The sequence below is a fragment of the Erpetoichthys calabaricus genome, chromosome 3 (assembly GCF_900747795.2).
Source record: "Erpetoichthys calabaricus chromosome 3, fErpCal1.3, whole genome shotgun sequence".
NCBI classification, from domain to species: domain Eukaryota; kingdom Metazoa; phylum Chordata; class Cladistia; order Polypteriformes; family Polypteridae; genus Erpetoichthys; species Erpetoichthys calabaricus.
In genome coordinates, this window is record NC_041396.2 from 162395725 (window position 1) to 162418068 (window position 22344).

General features: G+C 37.4%; 1 protein-coding gene across 2 annotated transcripts in view; it reads right to left on the reverse strand.

Moving 5' to 3' along the window:
• The window catches only part of LOC114648438 (uncharacterized), a 77225-nt gene extending 60266 nt beyond the window's left edge, over positions 1–16959 (reverse strand). The window contains exons 1-3 of one of the 2 annotated variants that reach the window (XM_051925275.1): positions 16813–16959; positions 15369–15443; positions 9858–9981 (exon numbers count right to left, since the gene is read on the reverse strand). In XM_051925275.1, coding sequence (XP_051781235.1) covers positions 9858–9981; positions 15369–15443; positions 16813–16861 — 248 coding nt within the window. In that variant the 5' untranslated portion in view covers positions 16862–16959. The remainder of the gene's footprint in view (positions 1–9857; positions 9982–15368; positions 15444–16812) is intronic. The other variant, XM_051925276.1, reaches the window with a different exon arrangement.
• Positions 16960–22344: the final 5385 nt, after the last annotated feature.

The window sequence follows — 22344 nt, forward strand, 5'->3', positions numbered from 1 at the left end:
TTGCAGATTGTATTATTTGACACCTTAAATACATACAGGACATTGAGATGTAGCAGAAATCCAGAGTGTGAATAGCTTCCCTATCAGTAACACCATAATTCGCAAATTCCTCTAGTATAATTGTGTGAAATAAGTAATCTCATAAGTCTAACACGCATATTATGAGCTCCATGTCAAACTATTAAGTGTGAATTTGTAGTTGATGCTTAATACCATGTGAGGGTGCCCTTTTGTGAATAGTATGTGAACATACTATTTGCAATGTTCTGACATAATTAGAATAAAAATAGTGCAACTTAGTTTGAAATGTAGATTAATGGGGACTCAACAGCACTTATCACCTGCGTGATGCAAGTCTTAGTTGCATCCACTATCCTGAATATATTATATATGAGAGACCATTTCTTTAAGATTCTATCCATCCATCCATCCATCCATTTTCCAACCCGCTGAATCTTGGATATGTTTGTGTTAGCTCTTTGCTGAAAGTGTCAAGCCATTTCACAATCATTAAGTAATTTTTACTTGTTAATCTCCTTGTGTAATTAGTTTATGAATGTAAAATAAGAAAAAAGTATGGGAGTGTGAGATTTACATTTAAAAGATAAAGATTTTTTGCCATATAATTAAATGTTTGACTGTTTTGTTATTTACCTTTTTAAATTTTAAATGTATAGTTTGCTCTCAAGTGTATTCAAATACTACCAATTAACGATCAGTGGACACAGGTGCAAATGACACTGGATGCTAAAAGGCAGCAGTTTTAAAAAAAAAACAAAAAAAAAAAACAAACACAAATGATGGCTTAAAAACCTGATTAAAAAACAAAATTGAGATCAAAAGAATTAATTTCACACAGAAATGCTTGGTTCATCCAGCAAATATTTAGCATAATAAATGTATCATTTCTGAAGTAACAAGAAGCACACACTGGGAACCGACTGCTTTTTTAATTAATGGAATAGTACACTGGGTTGGGGGATCAAAACTTGAAACCCCCCAGTTTCGTTAGCTGTCCATTCCAATAAATTCTGAAAGATTTGTATTTTTCTTCTGAAGTGTTCTTTAATTTTCTTTTTAATTCTATAATTTTCTGTGCTACATTTTGTACTCAAATGCTGGTGACATCGATTGGCAAAGGCGAATAATTATTTGAGTGCCATACTGGATTTACCTGCTTATTTGTAAGAAATCTTAATATATAATTCGCCTGCCTCCACACTCACTCACGTCCATCCGAAGCCGAATGCGCAGTCGCCTTCTGCGCACGTCCGAAGCCGAATGCAGTCGCCTTCTGCGCAGCTGCCCGAAAAACCTTATGAGACCGACATCCAACCCCAACATTGCGGCAGGTGGCGGATTTACAGCGGCAAAAATTCAAAGAGAAAGGCGACTTCGATTAAAGCTCTAGAGGCCTGAAAGGCGATTTCAACTACAGCTCGAGGCCTAATTACGCATTCTGATTCAATTATGCATTCATTCAATACACCTATATCAGGTTTGTGGTGCTTTTACTTTTTACTATTCCATATTGTACTGGAACATTCATCATTCAATATTATACTATAGGCCTGGAAAATTCATCAACTAACAGTACAAGCCTGTACAGTAATGAGTAAAGCAGACTACAATCATTACAAAACAACTTCTTCGTTACTTATCATTTATTCTTCATACACTACTGACACAAACTCGTGCCCGTTTCATCTTACGTTGTTGAAACGGGCTCTGTCTAGTTTATCATAATTTTTTTTTTTTTTTTTCTTCAAGACTCCTCAGATTTTTTGGACTAGCACCTTACAGTGTGCAGGCGCAAACAGTAACAAATTTACAGGTTTAAAAAAACCCACACATACACAACATTTTGCCAGTAAGTCTGATAAGAGAACCGTGTATAATGGAGCACTTTTCTTTGTGGCACTTAAACACACTCCTTTCAAAACAACACCAGAATGGAGACAAATGTTAAAACTGTACTTAAGACATTTGCACGGAATCAAAATTAATAAACATCATAACAGGTCAACTAATTGCATAATAATTAGATCTGGACCACCCTATATAACTAACACAATTTGGCTGCTATGAAATAGATGCTCTATCCATGATCCTATCATGTGCTTTCCTCCAGATCAGTAATTCATACTACAAAAACAAATTTTCCTTAAAGTACTAGTAGGTTTCCCCATTAAAAAATAATCCCTTCCGTTAAAAAAATTGTGCAAAGAACAGGGTATGAAAGTACAGGAATGAAAGTTTAATTAATCTGCTGGATGGTCCTTGGAATTATATCAAAGAAAAAACCCCTCCACAAAATAATGTATGACCATTATAATAAATCTCATTACCGTACATTAAACTGCACATCGCTGTCCCAAAGACGGAGACAACAGCATGTTTTACGTGCACGTGAAGTTTTTTTGGACAAAGAGGCTGCAAAACATACCATTTAAAAAAAAAAAAAAAAAAAGCTATGCAAGTTACGGTACTTAACTACTGTATATAACGCAGTCAATAAAAAGTTGTTTTTTTTTTTTTTTTTGCTTTAGTTTTACGTGCTCATACAATGTTTCTGGAATACTGTACACTCACATATCCCTGTAGGGCTCCGTATACATTTCCGACAGACCTGTTATGCTTCTGCATCTTTAATTGTTGAATTGGGTAACCTATTGGAAAGTTGACATGCAATTCATAGACCTATTTTAAACTGGGCCTTTGGCATTGTCTGGATGCTTGCAACTAGACATCGGTACTTCATTTCCAAACATCGTTTGAAACAAATTCTAACCTCTGGAGAGTTGTTTCGCCGAAAGCGTTACTGCGACATTAGAGACGTGCGCGCGATAAATAAGTTTTTTTTTGCTCATTTCCCTTTAGGTGCCCCGTAGTATATAACGGTCAATATACTAACTGTAAATATAAACATTTAATCTTTTATTTGCTGTATTAAACTGGCAGTCAATTTACATGCTGTCTGTAGGAGAGCGGATGTTTATTCTATGTACAATTATGCATTGCTTTAGCCAATTTGCTCAGGTGTAAATTGAGGCGAGCGCACTGTGCCTTTAAGCACATTTTCCTTTTAGAACTGATGGGGAAAAATTCTAATTCCCGCTCCACTTCAGCTCTCTTACAAAATGCTCAGACTCAAGCAATATAGAAGTACTGTATTTGAAACTTTTTTTTTTTTTTTTTTTAGTAAGACACCTTGAGCACACCCCATGCACCTTGCATTGTAATCACGGAAGTGCCAACACTCCATTGTTAGACAAAGCCTTTATATAGTGTATGAATATACAAAAGCATATTTAGTATATAGCTGACGACATTTATATTTGAGTGACAAGTCCATATATGGGCCATTAGATCCCCCTCTATTAGGTTACATAGAGAGACACCTGATAATTCAATCCAAGGGCAACTTGAGGGACTGCATACTAGAATGAGGTCATCCTACTTGGAGCACTTAAGCTTTACAGTCATATTGTCATTTGTGTAACAGACTAAAAATTCAGGGTGTGTCTGTATGTCTGTCGGTCGGTCGGTCGGTCTAGTGCTAGGTTTACCATACCAAAAAAAGAACGCATTGTAGTAATAAAATGCATTGCATTGTCATTCCAATAGATGGCGCATCTTATACATTAACACTGCTTTAAAGGAATTCCATACGAAATGGCATAACACATTGGATTTGACACAAACAGATGGAAATCACAAACGTTTATAGTAATAAAATTTACTACTACGTGTATTACAAAATACATTCTAATACTGCACTGCAACAGATAATATTGAGGTCTATGTTGATTACTTCAGTTTTAACCGGTCTTTGATGGGTAGCACGGCTACTGTTACATAAAGGTTTTGCACTACAAGTTCCATGCCAGAAAAAAGCTAAATTTAAAAATGGAAGACTGTTGGCTTCTATGAAAATAATTTAATAAATAGTCTTTGCCCATAGGAAGTGATCATTCCAGCATAAAGTGAAATGTGAATTTCCCCTTGGGATTAATAAAAGTATCTATCTATCTAAAGCTACTATAAATAATTTGATCAGATATTCCCAAAAAACCAAACTAAGAAATTTACACATGAAAAACTAAGTCAGAAGGATTGTTTTATATATTCTTCATAGTACTGGACTGAAAAAAAAAAATAAAGTGTCAGTTTGAATGCTTTGACTTTCATAAATGTATGCTTCTGGCCCAATATCACTTAATGGTTTCTAAAATATTAAAAATGTATTTTCCTCCCCAAATGGTACACTGTGTTTAAGACTGACGAGTCCTAAGCAGGGGCAATCCATGACTTAAATTAATAAGTAAGCAGTATGCAAGTCCAATAATGGCTGCCCCCTTCTGAAATTTTAAAAAAGTGGTTATTGTGTATTGCATATTTAATGTTCAGTCCGGATATCATGCATTAGCTCAGCTGAAATTTAAAACTGATAAAACAATTTGACTACAAAAACTTGCAATAACCAAAAGCCCAATAGCATTCACATCTCCTAAAGTTCTTTAACATAAAATAGGTGCATTTCCCTATAAAAGGCCTATAAAATGCTGACATGTCTTTCAGGTCCATACAAATCAAATACTTTACCAAACATGCCCCGGGGCCATCCGATGCATAGTCAATTGGGAGATTATTAAGAGACAAACTCTTGAATTCATTTATCTTTGCTAGACTGGAAGCATCAGAGTTTTACCTACGAGCAGCTGAAACTTGCTTAAAAAAGGGAGACAGTATGTTTGATACCTACACTATAGCAAGCAGTCTTGTCAAATACTTGCAAATATTATTGGACAGTTACAGTACCTTGTGCTTCTATGCATGCACTTATTTGAAGCCCAGTTTGGATAAAATCACTTGCTATATTGACTTTAGTCAACTTGAATACAATTTAAAAGGATTATTAATTCAATAGTTTATTGCATGATCCCAGCCACATTACTGCTGTAATGTAATCTGAAAAGATGTCAAAAAAAACCTTCAATCTTTCCACACAGCTCAAATCTTGCAGACCAGGAATCAGCCAGGTTTTTTGGGCATTCAATAGTGCTATGACTTTTTTGTAATAGTGATAAACCTGCACACAACATTTCAGAAAAGGCCTCAAAAGTGCATTATATATTGCAAGTATAACCTCTGACTGGTTTTCAGGACATCACGCTACAGTATGAAACCTAACATCCTATTGGCCCCCCATCACTTCCACACATGGTTTTGACATAGACATGAGTTCACAACTCCTCCTGGGTCCTTCTCCAGATGTGTTCTTTCAAGTTTCAAGCCTCTTACTGGGTATTCAGATCGAACATCCTTACTGTGATACATTTACCTCACTTAAATTGCATCTGCCACAAATTTGCTGTAGCCTAAATTCAGCCCAGATGATTACGTAATGACACATTTGATTCTGGATTATCTGGCATGCAACCTAGCTTATTTGCAAATTTAACTAGATTATGTTACTTATATTGCTAGAGATAATTTGTGTGCATTAAAAACCCTGAGACAACATTTAACAGACTTCTATTTAAAAAAAACTTCCACAAACCATAATAATTTTTTCTGTTGTGCTTAGGACAATTTTGTAACCATTCACACTTAAGATTTATTACAAGTCTCTTATGTAGGACAGTTTCAGAAAATTTGAGAATCATGATAAACATATGCTTAGTTGTATCCTCAATTTCAAAAAACTACTAAAACTCGATCTCTCCTATCTAAACCTATATAGTGTATTAACTAATACAAATTGTTACCATAGGATACATGACCTTTTCCTTAGTTTCTTCCTTTAATTTTTCCACAATGCATATTAAACCTGCTAGCCTACAGTTTAGATTAGCCCAATTATTTTGTGTTTAATATAATTAGATAACAATTGCAGCTCTCTAATTTAACCTGAGCAGAATTCCTCAACTTCAATTTCCAAATAACTATCTCCTTAATAGTCCCGGTAACTGTTAAAGGGTATACACTTCACATATAAAAACTTCCAGAAATGCAAATTTAAAAAAAGTGTCCCAATTTCACTTTTAGTCCTTGCCATTCCTTTTTGACAATTTACTGCTAAAATATTGAATGAATCTTACGGTCATCTTTCACATTTTTTTTTTTTCAACCCCCTCTAACTGTCTTTCAGCTTTAATATACCTGTAATTTTTCAACATTCCTATCAAGCTCTGATTAATTCTATAGCTAGCGCTGGAATTTTGTGTTCTCCAAGTTAGTGTTTTTTTCCACCCCACCCCATTACAACTGGTTTCTTATTTACTCACTACACAGTATTCTATAATGTCTTGCGATTTCTAAATCTTAGGATTATCTTGTCCTGTAAAATACTTTGAAACCTATTCCACTGCTCCTCAACTGTTTCCCAATTTAATTTTGGTAGGGGAAAGAGTCTAAAAGGTAAACATTTTTAGTTTTTGAACAGACACTCTAAAGACAAAACTGACAGTATGAAATACATTAATCGCCACTAGATTCAAATGGCTTGGCCATTACTATTCAAATTAAAGAATACATTTTTAGGTAGTGTGGCAGACCAGGGACCTTGCCCCACCAGGATGCCAGGAGCAGGGAAGGGCCAGGGGAAGGGCAATATCTCCGCTGGGCACAAGAGGGCAGACCCCCTGATTTACATCAAGGACCATGGATGCGGAGCTGGAAAGCTCAACCCTGTGGGGGTCTGTGTCACCCCCAGGGGGCAACTGGATGGTTCACAAGCCCTGGAGGACAGCACTTCTGCCACACCAGGAAGTTCTGCCGCTCCAGGAACAGTGTACGCCCGGAGTGCTTCCAGGTGCAAGGGCAGCACTTCCGCCACACCAGAAAGTGCTGCCGGAAGACCATCTCAGAGCACCTGGAGCACATCTGGGGTGTTATAAAAGGGGCTGCCTCACTACATTTGAGGAGCCGGAGTCAGGAAGAGGAAGACAGCCGAAGAGAGGAAAAGAACTGGTTCCACCAACTCGCAGACGACTATTCAGTTTGTACATATTGTAAATAAACACGTGTGTTGCGGACATTGGTGTCGTGTCTGTCTGTGGTCAGGCTCTCTGTTACAGTAGATAGCACACTTAATTCCAAAGTTTTGTTTGACACGATTTCTAACATTGTTTCTTCGGTCTGTTAAATGTTCGTTTTTTTCCCCAAATACTGATTGTGACAATATTCTCAATTATTTTGTTGATGAAGTTGCTTCCATTTGATCAAATATATCTGCTTTTTCAAACTTTGTACAGACTGATCCCCCTTGCTCTTTCAGTCTGAAATCTTTCTCTCATGTATCTCTTGACAGTCTTCTTAAAGAATTTAAATCCTTCATCTTGTGTGTTGGATATTCTTCCAACTTGTCTATTTTTACGAGTTCTTCACTTGATTGGCCCAAATTTGGTGGCCATGATAAATTCTTCTCTCCCCGCTGGGTTTGTTTCAATTTACTGCAAGTGTGCTATGGTGCAGCCATTGTTGGAAAAAACCTAATCTTAATCCCTCTGATTTTAATAATCAGAAGCCTCTCTAAACTACCATTCCTGGCCAACATTTTAGAAAAGGTAGTCAAATCACAGCTGACTGCTTTTCTTAATATCAAAATTTTAGATCCACTTCAATCTGGCTTTAGGAAACATTTCACAGAAATTGCAATTCTTAACGTAACCTTCTAATGGCTCCTGGTGCTGAGAGTATTCAGTCCTTGTACTTTTGGATCTTAGTGCAGCATTTGATAGACCGTACACTTCTAATTAACAGGTTAAAGCTTTGTATGGGTATCCCTGGAACTGCCTTAGACTGGCTTACTGTACTTATTTGGCAGAGAGGAGTTTCTCAGAAAGCATGGGTGAGTACATGTCAGTCCCAGCATCTTTATGTGGATTGCAGCAGGGATCTGTTCTTGGGGAAGTGGTTTTCCTTGTACATTCTTCCTTTACCTTGAATGTTAAATTCTTTTAAAGATATTTCATATCACATTTATACGGACAATATACAGCTTTAGTACTCTAAAACCACAACATCACCATAAGTTATCTGTCCTGGTTGAATGCCTAAGTGAAATTAGTAAAGAGCTAGCTGTTATTATACAACTTTAAAAAAAAAAAAAAAAAAAAAAAATTGCCCCATTAAGATTGCATGCAGGGATCAGTCTCAGGTTATCTTTCACGTCTTGAATACTTAAATTTATATGTTTAAACAAGACGTCGCTGCTGCATTTTCAGTATATACAGAATACTGCTCCTAGGTTGTTAACTAGCTCCAGTAAGTGGTCTCACATTACTCAAATTTTATCTTCGCTTTATTGGCTTCTGGTGGAATTTAGTATCAGTTGTAAAATTTTAGTAATCGCCTATAGAGCTCTGCATGGTCAAACACCACAATATATTTCAGATTCCTGCCCAACATTTTATTACCAATCACCCACTTAGGTCATCTACCCAGGGCCTACTTATTGTTCCAGGTACTCAGCTAAAGACTTATGGGGATTGGGCTTTTCAAGCCATTGCACCAAAATGGTGGAATAGCCTTCCTTGTGCTTCTAAGGCTGCCGTTACAACTGATACATTTAAAAAAAAAAAACCGCTGAAGAGGCTAGCACATGGGTAGCCATCTTTGGCTCTTCAGTTTTATGTTCATTCATTGAAGTGTTAGTTTAATTTTATTTATTATTGTTTGGAACTATGTATTTTAAATTGTTTTCTATGATATACAGTGCTTTGTGACGGTCTGTGAAAGGCACTTTATAGACATTGTTGGTGCTTTGACATACATTTGCATCTATGACATCCAGTTTTTTGCTTTGCTATTTGCATGGTTACCCCTGTCAATATGAGCAATTAATGTCCCTTATTAATAAACTTATTAAAAACATGCATATCGACTGTAGGGGGGGGGGGGGGGGGGGTCTTGTGCATTCCCAATTATACCCCTAATTTCCTCTAAATGTAATATCCTCACTAAGATTGAACTCACTCATCTGAAGCAGAAGTACAATTAACTTCTCTTTTATATGAATAGCTACTCCACCTTCATGATTTCTCTTTTCTATATAAGGTGCACCGGTTAGCGTTAAAATCGTCCCCATATCCCAAATTTAGCCAGGTTTCCGTTATTACTATAATATAAAATTATGGGCAGCTTCAAATAGATCAAACTAATTTGATTTTCAGGCTTCTACCATCAAGGCAAGGAATTAATGCATCACTCATTTCATTTCTGCTTATTGTGGGCAAGCAATTTCAACACTTTGTACATTAGTATTAAAATGACAGCCTGTACCTTTATGCAAAAATTGTAAACCTGGCATGCTCAGACCATCTCCCTCTCCACCTGCCCCTACCCCTCCATTCCATTCCCTAGTTCAAATTTGCCTCAATATACTGATGACCCTCCAGTTCAAATGGGACCCACCTGACTGACTGGCTGTTGGGACAGGTTGAACATCTGAGAAGTTCCTTGTCTCTTCTTAACTCCTTAAACTTAGAACTTAGTCTACCTGTCCTTGTGAAATTTGTTGCAACATGAACAATGGCAACTCGATCTACCCCTGTTCTGGCCAACAGCCTATACACTAATCCAAGGTGATCTCATCTTTGCACCAGGAAGGCAATAAGACAGTGCAAGACTCAGTCTCTAGAGCAGACCAGTGTCTCACTTCCACTAAAGTGGAGTTTCACCATCATGACTGCTTTCTCATAGTATGCATTTGATGTAGCTTATTGGGGGCTCCTCATTCTGGACTACCACTACTACAAGCAATACAGAAATGAAAGTCTCAGATTACATTATTAGCAAGGGAAATGACATTGTGAAACATTACTTCATAAAGAAAAAACGAATGCACATACTTATGCAAATACAGAGCATAGTTGATAAATCTGGCAAGATCATCCCTCTTCACAACAGTGTTCAATTTGAATTGCTCTGCTGCAGGAAATAGCACAAGAGGACATCCCTGGAGATCAAAGCAACCTATTAAGAAATGTATATAAAACAAATTACATACATATAAACACACATGATACATACATGTAAAAATATCAAACATTTAATTGGCTTAGTCAGCTAACAATCTTATCTATATGCTAAATTTCATCTTAACCATTCCATCTAATTCAGACTACACCTTTAAATAACTTACCATAACATACATCCTTGGTAAGAAATCTAAGGATAATTTTACTGTTTTGTACAGCTTTTCCCTTGTCCAAAAAATTCTTAAAGTCAGAAAGGCACATTACAAATTTATGCATATATAACAGGAAGGAAAAAAAAGAAAAAGTCAGGGAATCTATAAGAACAGTTCTTGCTAATGCATCTTTACTAACTGAAAAGTCAATACCCTCAAAATTTGCCATGGCTGTACCTTTACTTACCTCAATTAAATGATTTTAGTACAATTGACTAATGCATTATGCACTAGCAGTTTCACTGTACAGTATTTGGAAACAAATCATAATAGAACACAACTGATATGTAATCAAAGCAAGTATGCTTCAAAAGCAAATCATGAAAATCAGCATTCAATCACCACCCAAAGCAAAAAAAAAAAAAAAAAAGGTTGAGCACAGGCATATACATTTTAGGATCACCCAGTTCTTGACAAGTTCTGAAAAAAATAATGAACAGATCTTTGTAAAAAGGGTTTCATTTTTAAGCTTGACCTAACATAGGACATTGCTTTCCTACCGAGTTATACAGTAGAAGCTGGATTGGGATTCTATCAGCTGAACAAAATGAGTCTTTATGCAAGTAGGATGGTTTAGGCGATTATGACTGATTTTTCAAAACACACTTTAGTCTATCTTGTATTACACCAACAATTGCTGTTAAGGAATTAAAACTAATTTCAAAACCTAACCTATCCAAGAGATGTACAAATATGTTTTGCCCAAAATGATTCAAGTTCAGGGCATTTCCAAAACATCATTAAGTACCTACATCACTAGGTCACGTCGTCCACATGTTCAGTCTTAACCTTGGGTATATTTTAAACAATTCTATATGAGACACTTATGATTAATAAGCAATTTTAGTTGAATTAGGACATGCTTACTGTATATTGAACTAGACTAGAATTTATTAATGGCTGAATTCCCTTCCTTTTTTTGAAATTTTAATTGAGAAATCATTTCCCATCATTGCACCCATGACCATTAATTGGCCATTTCCCTAAAACAAATACTTTGGAGATGCTAGATATACATCTATTTTTTGAATTTTGTGAATTTCCCCTTGGGATTAATAAAATATTTATCTATCGATCTATCTATCTATACTAGCCAGTATCGTTCCAGAGATAAATCTAGCTGAAATGAGTGCAGTTAGCCAGTTATCTTAAGTTTTCTAATTTGTATAGATTTGAAAGTGTGGCAGAATCAAAAAATGTGGAACTTAATAGCTTAAAACATGCCATTTCATTATCAATAGAGTTCTCTACATGTCACAACCCCTAGCATCTTTCATAAACTGAATACTACCTTGGTTTAACGCAACTGAAATAGGGGATTATCACTTATAGGGGCAATAAGTAAGTGTCTCTGCCTTAAAATTCATACATTTGTTTATCTTTTGGTGAACCATTGGACTGGTGGCACATTACCAATTAGTATGGACTTGAACACAGAGCCAACAGTATAAAGATGAATCAGATTTTGTTTTTAATCAATTTTCACCACTATTAACATAACCATAATAGGAAAAAGGTGTCCTAATGCTTTAAATGAGTCCTCTGCCACATTTACTTAAAGCCTTTACAATTAACTTCAGACATTTTTCTTTCTACAAGTTCTTATAGCAATAGTTGCCACATCAGTCTAACCTTAAACACGGCAACAGTGTTCACAACAAAGAACCTTAATTCATGCTGACCATGACATTCTAATCTCAATTCTGGAAATACTGTACAGTCAAATAGAATGCTAAAATCCAAGTCTGGTAATCTGTAGGCAGCTGAAAATGCTACTGCAAAAGATTTAAAAACCTGCTGTACTTTTCTTCGGTTTCTAAATAAATAGATTTTTAAATTCTACCTAATACACAATGTTAAAATTACTTCGTGTAAACTTCTGGAGATGCCTGACAAAATGAGCCAGATCTCAAAATGCACGTCATTCCAAAAAGCATTTAAAAATATACAGTATTAATTAGAGCCTCTCTATTGGACACCCAAATATTTGGGATAACCTTTAGTTTCAGCATTCAGCAGTTTTCGCCAAACACACCTTTTTCAGTACACCAATTAGATACATTGATAGATCTTGGAAAAAACTAAAGAACAGATTAATAACAGTGGGCAAGGGTTGATTTTATTTAAGAAAACTCCTTCAGTATGCTACTGTGGCACTTGCCGCCACTTAACCAATCTACTACTCCTGGACAAAAAAAAAAAAAAAAAAAAAAAAAAAAAACACATTTGTGTGTTTGTGAACCTTAGGCATCATACCATCACATTTTACTACAGTTATGGGCTTCAGCATCTGGCTATGATATTGATGGATGTCTGCACATGGGAGTAAGCCTTTTGGTCTAACATAGTAGAATTGTTTGTTCCAAAGGACAACGGACCATCACTCAATTTTGTTTTGCTCCCCTGGTATGCTGTTACAGAGCATTGGCTTTCTTTTTCTAAATTTTTATTTCAGCCAGTTTCACAAAACAGCCTTATGTCTAAGTGATCTAATCGTTTTTTCCCCCCATTCAGAAAAGTGCCCACATGTCTTGTATGTGGGGTTTTCATCCAGACAAAAAATAATGAATATAGGATTGCAGCTTAAACTGCTTAGAACTTGCAAATTAAGTCAAAGCATTAATAAAATCTGTTTGTACCATCTGGAAAACTGGCCATGATAACCAGTTTAAAGGGGTGAAGCACTTAATTTAAAATACTGCTCAAAAACAACAATTGAACCTGAACATCCAAGTCCTTCAAAACACCAAAAAAAGTAATTTTAATCTATTTAGTTAACCAAAAATAATTTTACTGGTAATAAAACAAAAACCCTGTTATTTCTCCTCAAACAGCAAAGGATCCTACAGCAGAAAAGATATTTATTTGTCCAATTCATTATTTAGACTGAGCTATAAGAGTCTTGAGCAGTTTAGCACACCAAAAGGTAACACTGCTCAAGGAGAACTCAAGAATCCATAAGCAAATAGCTTTCCTCTGTATCAACAACTAATTGGGCACAACTGACAACCCGGGTGTGAACATGACTAACAGCACTTGATTACTTGTTAATTGCATTCCAAGTTTGAGAGACAGGAGAGAGAAGAGATGGAGGGACCAAAAAAGCTTCCTAGAGAATAAAGTTGTCATGTCACAATTAGACCCTCAAGAAACCGGGCAGCTATTCCATAGAGCACACTTATGGCACTGAGACTTAGCTTAAATAAAAACCCTTTTACATTCATGGTTCTATTAACACAATGTGCTTATTAACTCAAGATGGGGTTAGACAATCCACGATTACACACATTCCTGATATTTAAGCAGCCCCGAGAGCCAATGATCAAGAATATCAAAGCACAGAGTAGAGTGCAACATAGTGATTGAGCATCTGCGAGACTCACTTTCCATGTTATTTACTCATTATAGTTAGCAGTGATGGCTTAAATATTTAATCTGTGGTTTTCAAGGGAGGGGTCTTATGAGCAAAATTATATATCATATTACCAAAAACCTGTCCATTTTTAATCTTAAATATTAACATGGGGGGGGGGGGGAGAGAAGAGAGAAATTGCACACACTTTTCAGATTAAAATGTATTAACGATTATTAATGAATGTATTAATGAAGGCCCACTTCTATCTTTACAGTTATTGTTGATGCTCTGCCACATGAAGATTCAAGAGCAGGAATTCACTCCACCCAACTGGCATTCTCCCATGCCTCCAAGAAGATGCAGAGCAAGACACTACTTCTTCCTGTCCTCTCTCTCTGCTTCAGATCACTGGCTTTAAAATCACATTCTCAAACCTGCTTAATCCAATGTGAAGTCACAGTAGTACGGAAACCGCATCACATCAATCAGGTAGATTTTACCTTCACAGATTTGCACATTTAGTGGTAGGAAGTATTTTTCTTTAATATGTTTGCAGGATTTCCTCTAAGTTTTAGCACATAGGTAAAGCATTTTTCAAAATGCATACTGCAAGATGACTTGTAGCAGATAATGTATATTAAGTGCTTCACTTCCCACTCAAACTGAACATTATTAATTTTACCGCAAATAACAAAAACAGAGCTGATTGCCATTCAATACAGCTATTGACATAGGAAGACAGTCGAGGGTAGAAAACCAACAGAACCAAATACCATGTGAAAAGACGTACACTAGGGTGCATGGCTGCATTCAAACTACTGCTGTATATAACCACATCCTTCATGTGGCAGCACACAAGCTAGAAACTCTTGCCAGTTCATGTCAGGCTCCATTCAGTGCTTGGGGAGAAGTGCAAGACCTCCTTTGAACTAATGCTTGATGAACTCAAAGGACTAAATACCACCACCCACACAATTTTTCAGGAAAATAAAACTAAAATTGAGTGTTGGGCAGCATTTCAAATACAAGCGGACCAAAATGATTTTTTCTTTTAGTATAAACATAATGAAGTAAAGCAAGAAGTCAATATTACATCACTTGATTAACTCTGGTAGTAGTACAGTAATGCACCATGTTAGCCATTTATGGATGCAACGAGAATTGAAGCAAAATGACACATATTTTAATCTACTCAGTAAATAAAAGGTAAGTTTGAGGCAGCTCAGGCCCCCTTCTTCAGGCAAGGAACACTTTATTGCCAGTATGTCAAACATACATGTTTTTCAAGTCACTTTAGATAAAAGCATCGGCTAATCAGGTAAATGTAAATGTACAGGAATCAGTCTCCACATTGTAGTAGTATAACCTACTGGACAATATAAAATACCACGCAACATGCTTTAGAAATGGAACCCACTACAAATAGTCAGCCATTCTCTAAATTGCTTTGCCCTGAACAGGGTCACAGAGGTCTGCTGGAGCCTATCCCACCTAGCACAGGGCCTCAAAGCAGTGAGCAAACCCTGGACAGGGTACCAGTCTATCACAGGGTATACACACACATACACGCGCCAATTTAGGATTGCCAATTCGCCTAACCTGCATATCTCTGGACGGAGAGAGAAAACCGACACAAACACGGGGAGAACATGCAAATCCCACACAGAGAGGACCGGGGCACAAACCCTTGCTGCGAGGCAGCAACACTACCACTGCTCCACTGTGCCACCCAGTATAGTTGATGTCATAAAATTTTACATAATTACCCAATGTACCAATCTTAAACAGTTTGCCATGATATTTTTCAAATTTTACCTGGAAATACAACTGCACCAGAGAACAAGACATGGTCTTCAGGTATATCTGGAAAGGCCAAAAACCTTTGTGATCCTAAAAAAAAAAAAAAAGTACACATTTGTAAAAGTTCACTTAACAGAGATGACATTCCCTGGTCCAGATAAAAACAAATATGCACAAAAATAAGTCTCCATGCAATGAGTCTTATGAATGCAAAGGTTGCCTGCCAAGACTAGGGACACAACACAACATTAAACATCAGGCTCCTGTTACTGTGCATTATTTATTTACCAAATTTTCCTTAGTGGTATGCAATGCCTCCAGTTACGACAGCCAGTTACACACCAACATCAGTCACATTCAACTTTCACTGCCTGAAAGGGTCACATTACCTATGTGAAGTCATTAGCCAGAAGCAAAAAGTAAAGAGGACAGTAGTAAATAATTAGCCTTCTAATGCAATTTGCAGGCAAGCATAATTATCAGAAGCAAATAAGTCCTGATTAAAAGGAAGTAAAAACACAAAAGAGAAAAAAAGAACTAATAGGTTTCAATCCTCATGGCTTTGTCACCATTGGAAAAAATAAAGTTAATATAACCATACCACATGAATCATACCTCACATCACAGCAGTACTTGATAGATTTTTTGACAGGTACAAGGAACCATAACATGTAGTTGGGTTTTGTGTAATAAATGCACCCAATTTCAATACTGGCTTCTCATGCAGCCAGTCTTACCTAATAAGAGTGATGCATGTATGACAAAACAAACAGGTTTGTGTCCCTTTTCTTCTGCTCATCAGTTTTTAATATCCAAAATACACAAGAGTGAATGCGATTAGCCAGAAGAGCAGGTGCAAAATGTAAAACCAGCCCTACTCACATGGAAGGGGGCAATTTAGAGTCACCAATTCAGTTTTATCCTGACGAGGAGCAGCCAGAGAAACAGAGTGGAATAACTCAAATACACACTAGCAGGCAGGTCCAGTCCCCTGTGCCAGAAGGGTAAATCATCGTGCCACATGACACTCAGTAACAACAGGCCAATTTCAAATCTCTTAAACTTATCCGTCTGTAGGTTATACAAGGAAAGAGGAACACCTAAGCTCACAGGGAGAACAGAGAAGCCCGAGCAGCGTCCATCATTTTAATCCGCTGGGCCACCAGGCACCTTAAATTGAGCGAAAGCTCCAAAGCTTCATAACCGGTCTGCGAAGCGCGCTGCGGAGTTGTAAAAAAATATTGATTAAAAATTAATAGATTTCCAAGGGAACTGCAACCTAAATGGCTGACCACCATTCGTAAAAAAAGAACTGCGTTGATAAGTAAACAAGACTGCCGCATACAAGGAAAAACGTATAGTTTTTTGGACGAGGCGGGTCGGACCGCGAGACAAACTCCACGGTGCTCCGATAGGATGAGCGCCGCGCCACATCAAACGAACGCCCGCAGCTTCCTACCTGTTGCCGAGCAGCTCATGCTGTAGGATTTGTCGGATAAGAACGGCATGCAGTCAACGTGCAGCGTGCACTGCTAATCTAAAAGATGGACTGGAGAAGTTCTGGCTTATTCCGGTGCCGCCATGATGCAGCCATCCTTGGAAGTCCAACTGGCGATCGGTACTAGACAGCAGGGCTTTATAGCCTCGTCTGAATGGACATCAGCTCGTGCTTTCCTCCTGACCTAAGAGCCGAGTTTCTATTGGCTTTACGCCAGACTGCTTTTTTTCCGGAGACTTCGACTTGCCGGTGTTTCGCTCCCTCTGGCTCTTAGTCGTTTGAACGAATGTATTATTAATGGGACAGCTCAGCGAGCGCACAGCTATCAGCAGGTCTTTTATGACGAGAGCCGCTATGTGTCACAAGTCCAAAATTACCGTTAGAACAAGCACTGGCTCCGCAATAATGATGTGGGGTTATCAAAATTACAAGAGAAAATACAGCTTTACACAAAAAGCAGGTCATGAAAAGTAATACAAAACATATAAAAGGGCATTATGCATCAAAATGCATATATCAATCAATTGCCCTTGCACAGTTATTTTACATAACACAGCACAATTTTTATCACAAATCTCCTAAAATAATTTCCAGAAATATACGGGGAATTAGAGATGTTTTATTTTCCGTGAGCAATTGTATTACTATAAGGGTCAAGCTTTTGTGGAAAAACATGGTAATTTTTTCCATGCCAGTTATATACTGTAATTATAAATAATCGTTTCTTTAAAAATGACATCATCTATCAATCTAGTCATGGTCATTTTGTAGATACTGACCCTGTAATATCTGTTTCAGTTTGCATACAAGCATTTCAGATGTGTGGAGGATGCCATCTCCCTTGTACACTGCTCTGGAACATCCGGAAAAGAAAACTACCTATGCCAGGACACTGGTTTTGATGGCAGAGTTATAGTTGATAAACATTCTGTCCTTCAGCCTGGTGCTAATGCTCAGAGACCTTGGTCCAAGCAGCTCCTGGGAGTTTGACTTCCTGACAAATTGACCTAAGTCAAAATAACTCCTCTACTCAGTTCACCAGCAGTGTTCTTCAGGCTGCTACCTCAGTTCACTGCTATGCACTCTGTTCAAATATGACTGTGTAGCAAAGCATGAAGGCAACAGCATCATCAAGTTCCCAGATGACATCACTTTGATTGGCCTCATCAGCGACTATGATGAGGCTGCCTACAGGAGGGATGTAAAAGACCCAACTCTGTGGTACCATAACAACAACCTTTTACTGAATGACAACAAAACAAAGGAGGTTGGTGTTGATATCAGAAAGAACAAAGGCAGTCATGCTCAATATTCCATATAACCAGCTCCCCTGTCCATACAGTTAAGATCTTTAGGTTCCTGGGTGTCCAGATCACTGACTGCCTTTTGTGGTCCGTCAACACCACCCGCACACTGACAAAGGCTCAGCAAAAGCTTTTCCTGAGGAGGATAAACAGCTTTGGGTGGGATCCAAAATCCTAGTTAACTTTTACAACTACAGTACACTATTGAAAATATTCTGACCGGATGCATCACATTGTGGGTTGGTAACCTGACCTGTCAGGATCGCAAACTCTTCAAAAGGACTGTCTATCCTCATGCCATCTTCTCCACCAGATGTTTGAGGAGTGCTGAATCCATCATCTCTGATGAAAGCCATTCAGCTCAACCCCTGTTTTCACTTCTGCCTTCTGGGAAGCACCATTTGCTCCAGTTGTTTTAGGGGTAGCTTCTTCTCCCAGGCTCCAAGGTCCCTGAGCACCTAGTAACCTGATCCTACCTGCCCTGTACTGTACCCACCTGCTGGTTTATGTGCAATTCTACTGTATGTTACTTTTTCTTAACTCATATTATTTACTGTAATTATTTATTTATGGCAGAAGAATTCCACTATGTTTTTGCAGAATGTGACAATAAAGGTCTCAAATCTCTATTCTCTAATATACTCTACAATATTAAACCTATAATATCTGTCTATGTCTACTTTTGTTTTTGCCTTAATGATTTCTAAGGCACTTGAAATGAGATGATTCTTGGTAATTATTTGCTGGGACAGACTAAATAGCAGTTCTGAAAACTAATAGCCACAAAGATAGCAACACATTAATAAGTGATGCTTTACTAATGTTTAAAGAACTGATTAAAAGCTGACTAAAAGTAGAGTTTGCATATTACAAAGTCATTAACGATATCAGCACTTTTAATAATATCTGGGGTGTGATAGGAGTGTTGTGTTCTGTTGATGAGGAAAAATTGCATGTCATTGCATTCCCATGACTGGGAATTAATGTAGGAATATCATTTTCTATCCCACTTAATCCAGACCAGGTTCATGTTCTTGGGTGGCTGAGGCCTATCTCAGGTAGCATAGGGCACAAGGCAGCAACAAACCCTGGACAGGACACCAGCCTATTGCAGGGCAAACAAACATACACACACCCACCTGCACACCATACATACCTAGGGCCAGTTTGTCATTGTCAAGTCACCTATCCAGCATCACTTTGGGCCATAGAAGACAGCCCAAAGGAGAAAACCAGAGCAGCTGAAGAAAACCCATATAGACACGGAGACAGCATGCAAATGCCATGCATGAAGGACCTGGGATGCGAACACGGGCCTCTTACTGTGAGGCAGAAGTGCTACCACTGGGGCACTGCGCCACCCTTTTTTAAACTGTTATTTTGAATTTTCTTTGAAATCATGTTTCCAACATACAATCGATTTCATTCATAGTTTTGTTTGAAGTTATGTTTTGACATTTTCACAACAGAGATGCATAAAAAAAATCAATTGCCTATCATATTCATCTTTTTTATACAGCACGTCTATCTATTTATCTGTCTTTAATCATTTGAAGCCACTTTCTACACAAGGAAGAATGTTTTTGTCTTCTGCATCCAGATTGTGTCAGCAGTATTTCAAATCTCTCTCACCCATCTTGAATTTGGCTACCTCTTTGGTCTCTTGTTGTCTCCATTAACCCAGTTTAGAACCTATGTAATCCACCTACCATTTTTTCTTCTGGCTACATGCCTTGCACAATCCCCACTTTCTTTTTTTTTTAAAATGGTGGCAGTGACAGGCATCTACTTTGGTTTTTGACACATTAATTTCTCATTCTGTTGCTGCCAGTAATGCCAAGCATGCATCACCCAATGTTTAGTTGCTTAGTTTTTGTGTATTCATATTTCATGTTTTATTTACAAATGCACTCCATTATTTATATAACTTACACTACTAAAATGACTGTGGAGATCACCTTTGCATACCTGTGCCACATCCCAAAAATGCTTAAATATGGCATATTGTAAAGAAAAATCAGTAATTAGTAAGATTGGCAAGGGAAGGCCAATTCAGAGTAGACTTTATTTAACAGATTACTTTGCTAGATATATGTTTATTGATGATTTTAATTTTACTAGTAAAAAAATTATCCAAAAAATGATTGCTTCACTAACAATAAAAAGGTACACATTGTGCCAAATAAGCACATTTCTAGTGCTCAAGGCGGTATACTGTATACACTTGAATGGAGGCAGATTTCAGTTCATATCCTGCATTATGTGAATCCTGGGATGGCACACTTGTACCTCTACATTTTTAAGAAGATCTTGGCATGCATGAATAAACTTTTGAGAGATTTCCTGAACTCACTTGAACACGCAAACTCAACTCTGAAATCAGCTTAGACAAGAAAACTTACATCCTTAAGTACCATGGGGGCAGCAAGTTAACAGCAGAAGCATCACACCATGCTACTCCAACCTATTTCATGTTCATATTTTTGTTGTGCATACATGTTTTTTATTGTTAGTTTTTGCAAACAGTAGCATGTACACAGACTTAAGAAATCACCACTAGAATTATGACCATTTAAGTTGTATTGCTGTTGATGTTGTCTGTTTACATGTTGAAAATCAGAATCATGTTCACATTTAGTTAAAGTAAAGCCGTTCTTGAATGTCTTACCTTTAGTTAGTTTGCTTTTTATCTACTGTGACATGCTGATGGCCTACCAAGACCTCAGATGCATGTGGGTTTAAAACTATGAATGGTTCATGTTTTACTCTGTACACCATTTACATGAAAAACAAAAAAAATCTAAAAGGATTACTCTAGCTATTTTCTAATAACAAACAATACTCTTTTACATAATGGGTGCATGCTGGACCAGAGTCAAATTGGCCACTTTACTTGCAGAATGGAATGTGCCTAAACATTGAATTTATAGGTGTCACACTCCATTCCGCACACTGTTACTGACAGTTGTCAGGTTGCATCAACCGTTAGGAGAAAAAACACCTGGTTACACTATAAGACTGGGGTTGTGAGAGGATGTCTATTAATTATAGGTGGACTTAAATGTTTAGCTCTTACCACATTTATGCTTGCCCCATTCTACCTGCTATATTGAGGATTTTCTCCACTCCACAGCAGTCTCCAGCTTCTCCTTGAAAATTCCACGTTATCTACAGACCACAAGATGTAATCCTCAGATACACCCAAGAGATTAATAGCTCTGGGTCTCCTGCTGATGGTCCTTTTCTTTTACAATATATCTTCTACAGGTATTACCTGTCTGGGTTCTTCCGTAGATGACCAGGCCATCTGGAATAGTTTCTCTCAGTCTACCGGCGACGTGGCTCCATGAACTTGATGTGAACACCCTATGTGTGAACAATAGTCCATTTTGTTTTGTTTTTTTCCCCAATCATTGTTTATCACTCTTATTAAAGTTGAAGTCTGGATTCAGCAGTAAACAGAGAATTGGTGAACTTAACAAGTTTACATCAGTAGCACTATTAACTCATATGGCAGACCAAATTTTCAGAACTCATAATGAGAAATTACAACTGTAAGCAGCACAAATTGAGTGAAATTAAAAAAGAAATTATGATGGATGGCAGGTGGAATAGGATATGGCAGGTTCAGAAGAAATGAATGAATAAAAGACGATCTAAACATATAGTGTCTTTCTTGTAACTGTTTTTTCATATAACCCATATAGTTCTTAAAGCATGGTAGACTATCCACTTTTACAACATAACTAGTTAGTTTTCCCCAAATCATGCACCCCACTATGTGCAATTCCTCCTGACTACCCTTTTAAAATTCACATTATCCTATCACTCATCTTGTGTTAGTGCCATGTCACTGATGACTTGTAGACTCATGGGTAAGTTAGCACAACATACTTTAAAAATGTCTGTCTCAGAGCTATGAAACTCTGTCAAGTGTAGCACAACAATTATACTTGAACTACTATAGATTTAAAACATCCTAAACCAAGAATACATTTTACTATATGTCTATACAACTTGGGGTAAATTTTAAAATGAGTCCGTGGAGTACAAAAGCAGCAATTTATTTGTGTATAGCCCAAAATCACATAAGGAATGTGTCAATGGACTTTAACAGGCCCTGTTTTTGACAGCCCTCCAGCCTTAAAACCCTAAGGTTGGGAGCACGCACTGATTGCAGTGTGTTGTT